General features: G+C 43.3%; 1 protein-coding gene across 1 annotated transcript in view; it reads left to right on the forward strand.

Moving 5' to 3' along the window:
- The first annotated feature begins 952 nt into the window (after window positions 1–952).
- Window positions 953–14,378, forward strand: part of LOC310930547 (A disintegrin and metalloproteinase with thrombospondin motifs 20) — a 78,642-nt gene continuing 65,216 nt past the window's right edge. The window contains exons 1-3 of the mRNA XM_083893573.1: window positions 953–1,107; window positions 1,269–1,675; window positions 6,536–6,704. Of these exons, the coding sequence (XP_083749699.1) occupies window positions 1,017–1,107; window positions 1,269–1,675; window positions 6,536–6,704 (667 nt within the window). The 5' untranslated portion in view covers window positions 953–1,016. The remainder of the gene's footprint in view (window positions 1,108–1,268; window positions 1,676–6,535; window positions 6,705–14,378) is intronic.

Here is a 14,378-nt window from a genome sequence, read left to right on the forward strand (position 1 = left end):
ACAAACAGGTCTTGTTTTAAAGTGTACACATAAATAATTTTACTTATGGGTGTCACATTCCATTTATGCTTACATTAAATCCATTGGTTCTCAAAGTGCGGCCCAGTGGGCCAGTGACGGCCCGCAGAAACATTTCTGGCGGCCCGCAATGAAATACAGTTGATAGTTTTAATCCAGGAGGTACTAAGCTTGTTAAATGTTTATTGGACATTACTGGATACAGACCAATCTGGTCTGGTCATTAAAATTATAACAAATGGGATTTCTTGCTGGTTTTTTTTCCTTTGGCGGCCCTCAGTCCAATGTTGGGTTCCTAAATTGGCCCTCAGGTATCAAAACTTTGAAGAACCCCTGATAAAGTCAATATTATGTAAAGCAGATTATCTTTTTTTTTTTCTTTTTTTTTTATCATAAAATCAGGTCAGTGTGTTGTTTCCTCCACTGTGTCTGCAGCTCAGACCCTGACTTCCAGATGATTGTGCAGCTTCAGTAGATCCTCACACAGACACAGACTGGCAGAATTCTGGGTTGAACGCTGCAGCACTGTGGTCGATGCGCATTCACAACTGGCGCATTCACCATTGGCTCATGGCTCGTATAAGGGGGCGTTGCTTTGCTCTCGGTGAGTGGTCCGGCTGCTCGGCGGGGAGTTGTAGGGATGGCTGAGGGGAAAGCGTACTTGGCACAGATCCCTTCCTCCAGTATAGACCGCAGTTTACATTAGGCAGCATCTTTTTTTTTTTTCTTCGCCTGAGGGGATGAATGTGTCACAAGTAGGTCTCGTTTTATAGAGGGGGTGGTGGATGCATGTGTAGCAATGCGATGAGGCCAGTGCACTTTGCAGGACTTGCGCTGCGCAGAGCCTCCGCGGAGCCCGCGACCTGTTGCTGCTGACAAGCCGGGGAAAGGGAGAGGGAGTTTGGGGGGAGCCGATCGGGGAGAGAGAGAGAGAGAGAGACAGAGAAGAGGGTTCGTGCCTTGGAGACGACGGTCCGGCTTTCTTCGCGCGGGGAATCATGCAGTTTGCAATCTGGCTGGTTGGACTAACGTGTCATCTGTCAGCACTCGTGCGCGACACTCGGCAACACCGACTGCATCCAAAACAAGGTAGAAGTTTGCACTGATTTATCAGAAAGTGGTGTTTGAGCACAGGGATGCCTGGTTATATAGTACAGTATGGGTTGTCAGTGTGTAGCTTTGACATCAATGCGGCCACTTAAAGTCTAAATTCTGTCTTGCAACTTTTCTTTTTCTTTTTTCTTTTGCAGAAAGTTTCATCAAACAGCTGTCATCGTATGAAATCATCACCCCGGTGCGCGTCAATGACTTCGGAGAGTCATTCCCACACACGTTGCACTACAAGAGGAGACGGAGAAGTTTGAACAGTCACAATAACGACAATAATAATGATGACGAGCTGTCGGGCGTGCGCGTTCACTACAGGCTTGATGCGTTCGGGGAACAGTTTCATCTCAATCTGAGCGCAGACTCCAGCTTCATCGCGCCCTCGTACACGGTGACTCACTTGGGAGCGCAGCAGCAGCAGCAGCAGCGCAGCAGCAACTCCACGGACTCCTCCTTCCACGACCCGAGCGATATGCGCCACTGCTTTTTCCGCGGACACGTCAACGCCAAGAGCGCGTATCCTGCAGTCTTCAGCCTGTGCACTGGCCTTGTGAGTATTATTCCCCTTTAATTTTGGAGCTTTTCTTCAGAAGTCTTCCTCACATCTCATCGAGTTCCATTCATGCGTTAAGTTAAGTGTGTGGTGAGTTATAAGAGTGATGTCACTGGGAGGGAGAGGATACTGATGATGATGATGATGATAATGCTCGGGATAAAATGACTTAGGCCCCATTTGGGTTATTTGCTCACATATGCATATACTACCCATAAGTATGTTTGTATAAGTATATAATCGTTTTAAAATAAAATAAACATATTTGATTCTTGCAGCCTTAGAATAAGCCTTGTACAGTGGCGTGCACAGAGGGGGAGAATGGACAAAAACTTTGCCTTTTGAGTCACAAGAAGCATGTTAAAGGCCCATCTAGAAATATGAAACATGAAGAAACATGGAAGTGTTACTACTGCCTGCCTCTAAAGTGAAACATGCATGCATAAAAAAATATAATTTCTAAAGGAGTGTCTTTGTAGTGGAGAGAAGTGATGCAGCGCAACTTTGTCTCCTGTCAAAAAGAGTTTGTTATGAAGTTCCCATAGAGTGTCCTTACAAGTCCTGACATGATATTCAGTGCTGCATAGAAAATGTCCATCTCTGTGACAGGAAGTGATGCTGTGCTGTGAAGGATGTTCCTGTATACTTGTATGAGAATGTGGGAAGTTTTTCCCAGAGGAGAAATGTGATGTTCACTCGTTGTCCTAATGGGATAAACTTGTGATTCTGTACTGGTGCCTTTTTGATTTAAAACTAATTTAGAGCCATATCGAGGGTCCACATGAAATTCAGTCCCCAGGGCTGGGCTGCCTTTGTCCCCAGATCTGCCACTGGCCTTGCATATGCACTGAAGGTATGGGTGTGACATTCTGGAGGCTGACATGTTTCCACAGCAGTCCAAATGGTCTTGTGATGAATAAACCCAATGCATAGACCAACACATAAGAAAGAGTGGTAGAGTGGAGAGAGATGTGAACGAGTGTTAACATCTTCTCTGGTGTGCTCAAAAGCCACCATAGTTACCTGATGCACTTGGGGAAACGGGAGCTGTCTCACTATTAGATGTCACTAATTCTTAGACACTAGACCGTTAAAGCTACAGTGTGTATTTTTTTGAAATGTAAATGCAGGCTTGTTGCATTCAAGTCATTGCCAAATCAGCACACACAATGCTGATTCCTGTTTGATTCTCACTATAACAGTATTTTAAAGCTTTGGTCTTACATGCAACATCAGGTGCTGCACACTGGGAGTGATTGCAAAGCAAGATTGCAAGGCTGCAACAGGTTGGAGTATGTCTTGAAACGCAAAGAAGCACCCGCAAAAGTTTCAGGGTGGTTTACAGAGGGATGGGCTGGTGCAACATCGCACAGGCGTACGTCATAAAGAGCCACCAACAGTGTTTTGGTAATTACCCAGAATTCCTCAGGGGAGTGATAACCAGACCACACCAAAACCTGGAACAACAAGCAGAGAACGCTCCATATTGTTCGAATTTCTGAATGTGTGAAAATTAGCAGTGACAGACACAAAGCTAAGCCCTCTTAAGCTCCCCCGTGGCACTGGATCTGAAGTGCCTTTTAGCAAGAGATACTAAAAGCCCTGATCAGCTCCAACAAGGCTGATCTGTGTGTCAGACCACTGAGGAGAGGCTCAAACAGATACAATCTTCATAATCACATCATAATTTCCGTCACTAATTTGCTGCTTGAACTTTCCCAAATGGGATTGTTTGACTGTTTTTTAAATGTTTTATTGAACATTTAACATCTTGTTATTTGAGACTCTGTCTGTCCAGGTATGGAAACTTTGTGATGGGAGTTTAATTTCTCATTGTTTCACTTCTTTTAATAGATGTAATTGGTTAATTGGGGGCCAATCACCAGCTGCACCTCCAGAAATGATCTTTATCACATCTACAGATCTTAGGGGCTGTGATGGAGTTATTGGATTATAATGAGTTTACAGCCCTATTATACTATATGACGTGCTGACTCCTGCTTGACAGAATGTTAGAAGTGTTGAAGGCGATGACTTCATGGATCACATAAGGTTACTGGTCCAGGGGCAGGGGTTTGACCTTAGTCGCGCCAGCAGGACTGTGAGTGGTGGGAGTGTTTGGCCGGCCACTGCAACACAGTCAGAGCCAAAGCCCTGGACTCCTCCCCATGTCATAACTTTTATTAGTGACATAATCCTTATTTTAGATTGGTGCACTGTGTACAGTACCAGGATAGCATGGCACAGAGTAGGTGTCAGCTGCAGTTTTTGGCTTTTTTTGAACCAGGGCATTCACAATGCATGTAGTGATTGTCCCACTTTGGAACGTTGGCATAATGGTGTTTTTTTTTTTAGCTATACATGATGTCTGTTTTTATATTGTGCTATGGACCTATTTTGCGTATTTAATAAAGTCTACAACAATGATCGTGGATTATCTAGTAGTGTGGTTAAACCGATTGCCGCAACTGTTTGTGTTAGCAATTTAAGACATGAGGTATTATCAGGGTAATAAGCTTTTAATTGCCCCTCTGCCCAACTTTGATGTATGACTTGCTTATCCAAACATGTTTGCATCCTTTTTCAAGCCATCTTTGTTGCTTATCCGCATCATCACTCATTGAGAATGACAGGACAATGGAGACAGCGCCAGAGGCTATTGGGTCATAAATGTGTCCGTATCTGATCACTGGGGCTTAATGGCCAGCCACATTTTGTTGGGATGAGGTCATTAAGGAATAATTTAGCTCTAAAACAAAGGGGTCATTCTCGAAAAAGCAGGTTCCCCTTTTGTCCAGAGTTGCTCAAAGCCAGCCCCGGGGGGGATTGTGGGGGTCGCTGAGGAGCTTTTGGCCTTTTCAAAGTGAGCTGTGACGGGCAGGAAAGAGGAGAAAGACTGTTAAAGAGGAGACAACTGCCAATGAAGGTAGTGGGAGACTTAAGGATTGCTCACACTGTGGGAAATGTTATTCCCCCGAACAAGCTGACTCTCTCAGTTCACTCACATAATAGAAGATGTGTGTTAAGTCACTCTTTCCTGGAAAATGAGGCTGTCCTCATCCCAGCACCGGTATCTCTGTGCAAAGATCAGACTCAGGACATCTTTATGTCCTGTTTAACTTTAGAGATTGACTGCAACTGTGTGTTGCACTTGTGGATGACTCAGCGGCACCTATTGAATGTAAGTGCCTGTGGGATTTAATAAAACAAATGCATGCCAACAGTCATTCCATTCATGTCCTGAGGGGGACCTTGCTCCCAACAGGACTCCTTTACTTGTAAGGTCCATTTCAGCACCCAGTACTGAACAGCAACAATTGTGTCCCTTCAAACGTTTGCCAGATTTGCTGCTGAGCTTATGCTGGGAAACCCTAAAACTCTGCCCTTTCCATGGCCTAAACAGAGCATTTGTCTCTCCAGTCTTTGGGAACTTCAGAAAGGCTCAGCTTTAATTATCAAGTTAAACTTGACTAACTACAGATATGCTACAGATAAACATCTATCGGGTTTTTTGTGATAAATCATTCATTACATTTGGATCACTTCAGCAATAGTTAACACAGAATGTGAGGTTAAAAGTAAACATGCAGTCTTCATGCTGGCATTACAATAGAATCTTTGAAATTGCACAAATTAGGAAAAACAGAAAACAGATTTTAACCTAAAATCGGCAATTAGTCCTTAAAGTGCTCCAAACATCTTTAACAACTTCATTGACAAAGGCTAAGGAAAATAACGGTTCCAGTTAAATCATTCCTTTTAATACAACTACACTTATTACCCTACAATGAAAAGACTTAAGTGTTGAACATTAGAGCCAGGGGACATTGTGCCACATTTGAACTCTGGAGTCTATTTCTTGCATTTGTTGATATTCTGTGTCAGCCATCAAGGCCTGAAGCACTGAAGAGGAAGTGCAAGACATATGTATGAGCTCACTAATCCTTCACTAGAGGAAACGCACGCACACAGTTTCTACATGTTTTCCAATATCCGATTTGTACATTTTCCATTGCCAAATGTCCATGCCTTCGGGGATGGCAGTGGAATAATGCTGCTGTAAAGATAACATTCCAGTGTCCAATATCTTGTGTAAGTGTGCAACTGAAATTACCATACAAACACCATTGTGCCTCATGGCAAAGTGAGCTAAGAAGCTTTTGTGAAGGACTGAGCTGCCAAATCAATATTAGCATTCCTCTGTCAGCAGCTCTGTCCACATTTGATGATGTCACTCCTCCCAGTGTCAGGGGAATAACTATAACAAGCATTCTGAATCACTAGCTACTGCATAAATGTGTGAAAAGGCTTACTGCTTAATGACAGTGTACTTGCGCATCAAAATCACGGATAAAGGCATTGAAATTGCCCTTAATTGTCATTTGATTATCATGGTTTCAGTTCCAACAGTGACTGACAGTAAATTGCTACAGATATACTATACTCTGACCTTTTTGAGTCAGCATGCTCTTGTCATATGCACATGTCAAAAGACAGATTGTTCCAAATCATGGAAATAATGTGCACAACGGTGCTCAAGGGCAAAACAGAATGACTGCAATTAGACCCCAACCTCTTTGGATGAAGCTAAGCCGCCAATGCGTGCACACACATGCACGATGAGGTTTGTCTAGCTATTCTTCTAAGGACATTGCATTCATTTGGACAGCCTAAGCAAATCAGAATCCCTAATCCGTAACCAGGTAATGCTTATTCCTAGCGAGTTGATTAGAAATCAGGTTTTGCTTAATTAGGACTACTGGTCCTGACAAGATCAGTATTTATGTCAAAAAGGGTTCTAAAGAGGTAACAAACCTATGGAATCTAATCAATGACAACTTTTGTGTTTTCGTCTAGATTGGAACTTTTACAACGCGACATGGTGAATATTACTTGGAGCCTCTTTTAAATTCCGAGGGGAAGGAATATGATGAAGAGCACAACAAACCTCATCTCATCTACCGACACGAGAGGAAGAGGAACTTCTCGAATACCAGCAACAACACAGAGCCCTGTGCTGCCTCAGGTAACAGACTGTGTAACTATACTGCCTGTAACCACTGTCTGAATTTTACCCACAAACATTTACCTCCTTGTGACCTGAATTCACGTTGTGTGCCATGGCAATAAACACTGCCTTAAAATGAAAATTATACTCAGTCACGATCTTTGGCTTGCAGGATACCCAAAAGATTTCAGCCTTGATTAAGGGGTGTTACTCAAAACTCAATTTAATTAAGCACAGGCACTGTCTGTTGTTTTTACTCACGTTCCGCTGGAACATTCAATCCTGAAGCTGTATCAGAAGCTCAGCTTATCTCTGCCAAGGAGGTTATGTTTTTGGCTGTGCTTGTCTGTTTGTTTGTGAGCAGCATAACTCAAAATGTAGAGGGTGGGTTTTGATGACATTTTCTTGGAATGTAGGACAACACAATTTGAATTTGGGGGTGATCCAGAGAAGGATCACCACTTAAGTGATTGACACTGTGGGAAACTGAGTGGCCTTGGCTGAGGTCTGAACGCTGTGAGTGTTTTCTTAGTCATTTTTTTTTTTAGTTTGCAGTTGTAATGAAAGGAATTGGAGAGGGTTTCTGCTTGAGAGGTTGCTTGAAAGTTCCTCCAATTTCATTTGACGTTTTATGGTCGAGGCCTTTGGGTGGTGGAGAGGCCCTCTACAGAAAGCACGGCGACCTAGTGGAGTTCACCGTGATCGGAGGCCTTTGAGTAGTCCTCGCAGCGAGCTCTGTGGGCGGCCTTTGTTGTTGGATGCAATAAATCTTTTATGTACAGGCCACTTGATTTGCTTGTTGTCTGAACCCAGGCATTGTTGCTTGGTGGTGACCATTGTGTGTGGCGGCAGTTTAAAGAACTTAGACCGGCCCGATCGGCCAGGCCAATACCCACTTCATATGTTTTGCCCTTTCATTCACTCAGTCTGTGTGTGGTAAACAGAGGCTGAGAATCTCTCAGCCCCCAATCTGAAGCTCTTTTAAACACACTCTCCCTTAAGACCTGGATAAGTGTTGGCTTGGTGAATGACCCTTGACTTCTCATATACTAAGAATATCCACATTCAATTACGTTTACGTCTTTGCAAGTTAGTTAGTAGTTATTTAGTACTCTCTATCTAGACCTTTTAAATCCTAACATAAAGTATAAGCCTATACACATTTACACATGTGCATATGACACCTGTAGGGCTTCATCAAAGGGCAGCAGGTAAACAATGAGCGGCAGTATTAAAAGAAGCTGGCAGGGTTGGCGTTGGGACTATGAGGTGTCCCAGGCTGCGTCTCTTCAGTTTTATCAGATCGGCCCCTTTCCAGATGCAGTGATAAATTGACTCTTTGAAGGCCTCACCGAGCCAAGTCTAACAGCCCTGTAGTACACGCCGCTACTAGCAGGTTAGATATAAACACTGGCTTGGCGCGTGCCATTCTGCTTGCAAAATACTTGTAGTTGTGGGTCCTGGTTATGGTTGTGGACATTTGACTCCTGGATTTGTATGTATTTCTTTAGGTGGATGTGTAGCTCTGTACTGTGGCCTTACTACTGTTCTGTACGCCTTTCACTACAGGCCCTTTTTTCTAAGTGTTCCTCATCAGTCCAAATCAGCTGCTCAATGTTTCTTCTTCTTTCGGCTTCTCCCTTTCAGCGGATCATCTGTTTCCATCTTGCCCTGTCCCCTGTGTCCTCTTCTGTTACACCAATGTCCTGCTAAATATAGGGCTCCTAACCACTGCCTAATTTGCTGAGAGAGAAAAAGTGAGGAAAAACAGAAGAAGAATTATTGCTTGCTGAGGAATCACGACTTGGATCTTGTAGGACGAACATTTTGACTGTGCGCTTAAAGCTTACATTTGTACCAGTTTGTATTAGGTGGCGACCTACTGTGACATCGCTTGGTTTGTTGACATGCAAAGTTTAACATTTTAGCTAGCACCACATTGGGTTTTTAAAACCAGCAGAAATCATATTTGGAAAGGTGGGGGTGAACCTGACTAAGAGCTCTTCCACTGCACATCCACTTAAACCTGAAACCAGGTGTAGCTGTTAATCACATGGTGTCCATGCCTGATACATGTTGTGCTTTGTTGTCTATTTTACTCATAATGGAGCCATCATTTACAAATGGACAGTATAGTGTATTGCAGAAGACTTGCAACTAGCAACATTAGAACTAGAACATACTCCTCAGAAGAAGTTTACTGACAGTATGAATCTAGTGAGAATTGGAGTCATTTTCTCGTAGACTTACTGCTCACATACTGCTTTTTGCCACCAGTGGAGTTGCTCCCTGATGAGCTTTAAAATTAAAAGACATTTCAGACACTTTGCCTCAATCTCCTGGCTGGAAATCAATACAGTCTAATACGTTTCGTATGATTCAGCAAAAGGTTAAAGAGCGGTTTGTTTAAGAGGATTCACAGGGTTACAGTGAAACTCGTACTTGCTACACAAAGCTGATCAACAACTGTATATCCTTTTCTACTTGGCTTACGTAGCTGTAAAACAATTCTGTCAGTGTCTTGTGGTTATCTAAGATTTCTTTCTCCACTTAATGTTCATGTGAAGAGAGGCTTTGTGTTCAATTGGAAATGTAAGCACTGAGTGATGAGGGGTTTGACATGTTTTGGTTTGCAGGTTTAGCGGCCTTGAAGGTCCAAGCGAATGAAAATGCTTAATGACAATGACTTCAATCTGCTAGCCAGGCTGCCCCCCCCCCCTTCTCTTTCTTGTACCCTAGTAGGAAAGGTCTTATTTGAAAATGACAAAAGATGAAAGAAGCTGTGTTTTATCATACAGATCTCCAGGAAACAAAATGTGCATGAGCAGAAAGATACAGTGCTCTTGGGGAGATAAGCTTTCACCTCAGATATAGATACATCTTGTAGTGCTCTCGTGCACAGGGCCAACACGACTGCGATGCCTGTATCAAAAGACAAGAAATGTTTCCAAAGTTTGTACAGTCTGTGCACTCCTTTACAAACGTGTGTTGAAAGAAGAGGAAGGCTATATATCCCCACAGATAAATTGAGAGATTTGTTTTCAGTTTTAGACCGACTTTTTCCACACATATGCCGTCACTAAGAAGTGTCAAAAAACTAGAAGAGCAACAACTATGAGGGCATTTAACATGTTGATGATGGAAAATGATGGAAAATGATGCTTTGTTATTCCAACGGACATGACATTGCAAAATACCTGTCTTCAGCGGCTTTTCTTCACTGTGTGTGTTCATGCACTGTTGATAAAGCACTACAGCATCACTTTACTGTACAAGCTAGTTAAAAAAATGTGTCCCGGGGTCAGATTAAGACTGCCAATAAGTGGTATAAGGGATCAAAAAAACCTATGTCTCATTGACTGACGTTGAAAAGTTCTGTACCAGCGTTCTTTCTCCTTCAGCCAACCCTAGTGACTTTCCTGCTGTTTGGAATACCTCTGGAGTAGATAGCTGTTGGGGGGTGATTAATGCTTTTAAGTCACTGAGTGGCTTGCTGTTCCTGTTCCTTTTAAGAGCCCCTGGGTAAGAAACTCGGTGGGCAGGAATCACAGCACAGCTCCTACCTTTAATGCTACATTCTACAGGGTATCTGTCTCCAAGCTTGCATGTGAATCTTCGATCGAGATAGCCACAGGGATGAGGGTGTCTCCAGATAGGGGCAGATTCTTCTCTCCTTTAGGCTTTCTAAAATTCCATGTGAAGACTAGAGACAGCGTGAAAGGCGATGGCTGTGAGTCTCAACCTGTGTAGTGTCATATTTGTCTTGATAGCAAACACTACCAGCTGAAAATCCATCAAAACATCAATGTTCCACAGGTGGCTCTTGATGCGGCAATACTTGGCACACAGGGCATCAGAACCCCCCTGACCCTCAACACAATCATTGTATATGATCCCCTTCTTGGTGCCCACTGTGTATACATTGTGGTGGCTCAAATGCTAGCATCAGGTTTTTGGTCAATGGGTTCATTTACATGGAAAAATGCCCTCCCCCGCTTGGGGTTTGAACTAGCCGACTTGAATCATTGCCCGCTCTCCCTTTGCGCTTTCATGTTAGTGAATGGAAGCACTTGTTGCTTGTGACCTCACTTCCCTCTTTGTTTGGTGCCACTCAATGGACGGGTGGATGTGACCTTGAGATTTTCCCCTCCCAGAGGTGCATGGTTACTGGGCTTGTTTGGATTGTTTGCTGGCACTCCGTTGGAGAGATTCTGGTTCTTCACAGCGGGTCAGGAAAGGTGGCCAGTCTGGGTGTGATGAACTAGTCCAAGTCAACCTCTTTCATATTTAAGATCTGACTTTACATGGTGTGGATCTCGTGAATGTCGGACAACTCCAAAATGCTACGGCCTTCTGTGAGCTCTTGTGCCCCCTCAACAGATAGAGTCCTCCTCCAGGAAGCACCCTTTGCTACTAGGCAGAAGAGTTTAAGGATTTGGTATTTGTGTGTAAAAGATATGGATTGCATGTGTGTGCTTGAATCCGTCAGGAGAGCTTGTCATCTCCTTGGCCTGTCAGTGGACGAAGCACCCCACTAGTATTGGGAATTGCTGACTGAGCTGTGCAGAGGAATGGAGAGAGGAGTTTCTTTATGTTTCAGCAGCCCTGGGTCTGCGCTGCATGTGCCTGTCGGTCTTGCTCCAGAGCTTGGCAAAAGCCCCAGCCTTTACTTGAGCTCCCACTGCCTGTCTTTCTGCTTTTACACCTGCGTCTCTGAAGTAGCTTTGTCACCCACTGTCTTGCTACTACTTGGACAGAACAAGAAGCAGAATACCTTCTGTCTTTTGATTGTCCCTTTGAATGGACTTTCTCTTTGGTGGTCTAGGATGACGGCGTTAGTCTTAATTGTCAATTAAACGGAGAAATGTGTTTTACTCTGCGCTCTGTTTGACTGTCTTGTCAGTCTTGAGACAACATGTTTATTAGTTTTATGCAATGTGAACGTCTTCCCTACAGGCATGATGCTTTGGCCCATCATTGCCTCATATTTCGTAACACTGCAAGACAGATAGTGCAAACAGCTAATAATATGGTCCATTGCACTCACTGTCATCTGATTTAAAGATAACAGAGAGTCTGGACAGGGCTGAACATGGCCGGGCAGCTATAGACAGTCTATAACTTTAATAGCTGCCATGTGTTTGCCTGCCCTCAAGCCTCAGCCCCATTGAACCCAATGTGTTGTATTGGGAGTTCCTGTGACAGATTCCAGCTGGGCCTATTTTCTGCCACTGTCTACTGTCTGGGCATTCTTAACAGATGGTGGCTGATTGGAATAGTTCGACCAAGTTGAGCGACAGTCACTGACTGCATATTGGCACGTTTGACAGTCAGAGGTGAGAGCGGGTGACAGGTGAGTGACAGTTCCCAATTGCGGTGGACTGGGAAACGGCAGTGGCCAGTGAAATATCAATGTCATCGCCTGTGGCTCTTGTTGTTGATCATATGATGCCAGACATCACTCAAAACTGTAGAGGCAAAAGTATTGCTGAAAATATTGCAGATGACGGTACTTATTATTCTTATTCACTTATCAACCTTGACAGCACGATGAAGTTTGTTGGAGAGTATTGTTGCAAATGACTTTCCTCTGTTCTATTGTCATAGTGACCTATGTCCACAATTTAACTGTAATTCCACTTCACTAATCATATTTACTCACCAAAGTTGTTAATGAGTTAAGGGATTTGAGTCTCACGGTACCAGAACAGGCCAAAGACGTTTAGAGACGTTTACATTTTGAATGTCATGAGTCAATTAGTGAAGGTCAACTTTCCTCAAAACTGAACGTGAGAGGTATCTTAGTTTGATCCTGACAAAAGACAACACTCCACGCCCCTGGCCTATCATTAGGAGACGGGATCCATTAGTGGTGTTTTGTCTCCTCAAAGGAGGTCTGCTACTCCAAACACATTCTTCAGCTGACCACCATGCCGTCTTCAGCATGTCTCTGAACTGAAAATAACAACTGAACTCTGAGAGCATTGTAAGTGTACAAAGCTCACCATCTTCCGATGAGGTCAAAAGCCAGTGCCACTTCACTTTTAAAAGCCTTCTTCAGCATCAACAATTAGCTGCCCTTGCTACTCTGTGTCTAGCCACAGAATTACACTTAATTGTGCTTCTGTCTGCGGCAGTGTCAACATTATTCACGCTAGAGTTGTAGTGCCAGTTGAATTTGTGTCTGACCTTGTATAGAACCAAGGCACTACCTTTGCTAAAACTAAAGTATACTATCTATTTAAGCGGAACTCAGGGAAACAGTCCGCTTTAACTCTCAGCAGGCCATTGTAAAAGAATGTTAATTAGTTTAACAATGAAATGTTGTGTTCCCCGCTGTTGAGCTCTTGATATTTCTGACAGAACACTGAAGGGGAGTTAAAGAGCAGCTCTTTGATCTACGTCAGACAGTCTTACATGAATGGGTCCAAACATGAAGTCTATACACTGTAACCATCGAAATGCATACTTTGACATCAATGAATGACTATAAACAAAGGCTCACATGTGTATATGCATATATGCTTTAAAACAAACAGAAATTGCACAGTACACTAGGTAGCTGAAAGCTGGAAAGCATGTTATTGTTTTAGAGATAGGACTGTTTTTAATATTCTTTGTGTTATTTACAAGTCAAATTGGTGCTGGAGCAGAAAAGTGAATGTTTTGTTGGCCTATTTGAGGTATGTGCATTCTGGAGCCAAAGAAAGTCACAGCACTAATAAATGATTACACTGTGCAGACCTCACTTTATTCTTCTATTATTCAGTTTTATAGACATGTGTTGATGAAATGTTTGTTAGAATAAAAAAGAGGTTCAATATGTTGCGTTTTGTAATCAGTTTCAGAGTGTTACACATATTTGCTGATGTTGATTTAGTGCCCACTGCCAAGAGAGTGATGTCATGTGTGTGTCCAGTGGTTCAGGGCAGTCACCCCTGTCTTCTCATTGTGTAAGTAGCAGCTCACTACCTAGTGAGAGGGGGATTTGAACCTAAGGCGATTTGGGAAAGGTTGTGCATGGCTAATCTCCACTGATTCAAAGGCTATTATAACAGAGACCATAGTTTCACCTTCTCCTCCTGTTCTTTTCAGTTTTCATCTCACGCACTTGCTCGAAGATTTAACACCAATTTATCTGGATCTACCTCCATGCTCGTCTGTACTCTGATAATCCCTTTGATGTCAGACTGTCTGCTGTGATGAGGCGGTTTGAAGGGGTTTAGGGTAGTGGGTTTGGCCTTGGAGAGATATTTTTTCCTGGAAAATACAAAGCTCCATTCTGACCTGGGCTGTGCACACGCAGCACAGTCAGGCCTGGTGCTGGCCTGAATGTTGACGGTGCTGGCATCAGGCTGGGCCAAATGGCATCAAGTGTTTTGTGCCTTTGTGCCAGGGAATCACGGCCCGCCTTGTGTCCCCACTGGGGGCATCACTTGAATAATCATGGAGTGCTCGATGTTTTTTTTTTTTTTTCTTTGCTCTGACCTAACACTTACAAACAGTGTGTCTCTGTCTGGTTGTCTGGAAAGATTGAGTGTTTCAAGAGACAAAGGAACTCTTCACCATAATCGAGTTGTCCAGAGCTGAGGAGGTTGTTGAGGATGACAGACTTCAAACTATGCCAATCATGAAATGCATTACTGAAATGCATTTGAATTTATTCAGCTGTTTTCTCTGAATTATTCTTTT

The sequence above is a fragment of the Microchirus variegatus genome (assembly GCF_963457635.1).
Source record: "Microchirus variegatus genome assembly, chromosome: 8".
Lineage (NCBI taxonomy): Eukaryota > Metazoa > Chordata > Actinopteri > Pleuronectiformes > Soleidae > Microchirus > Microchirus variegatus.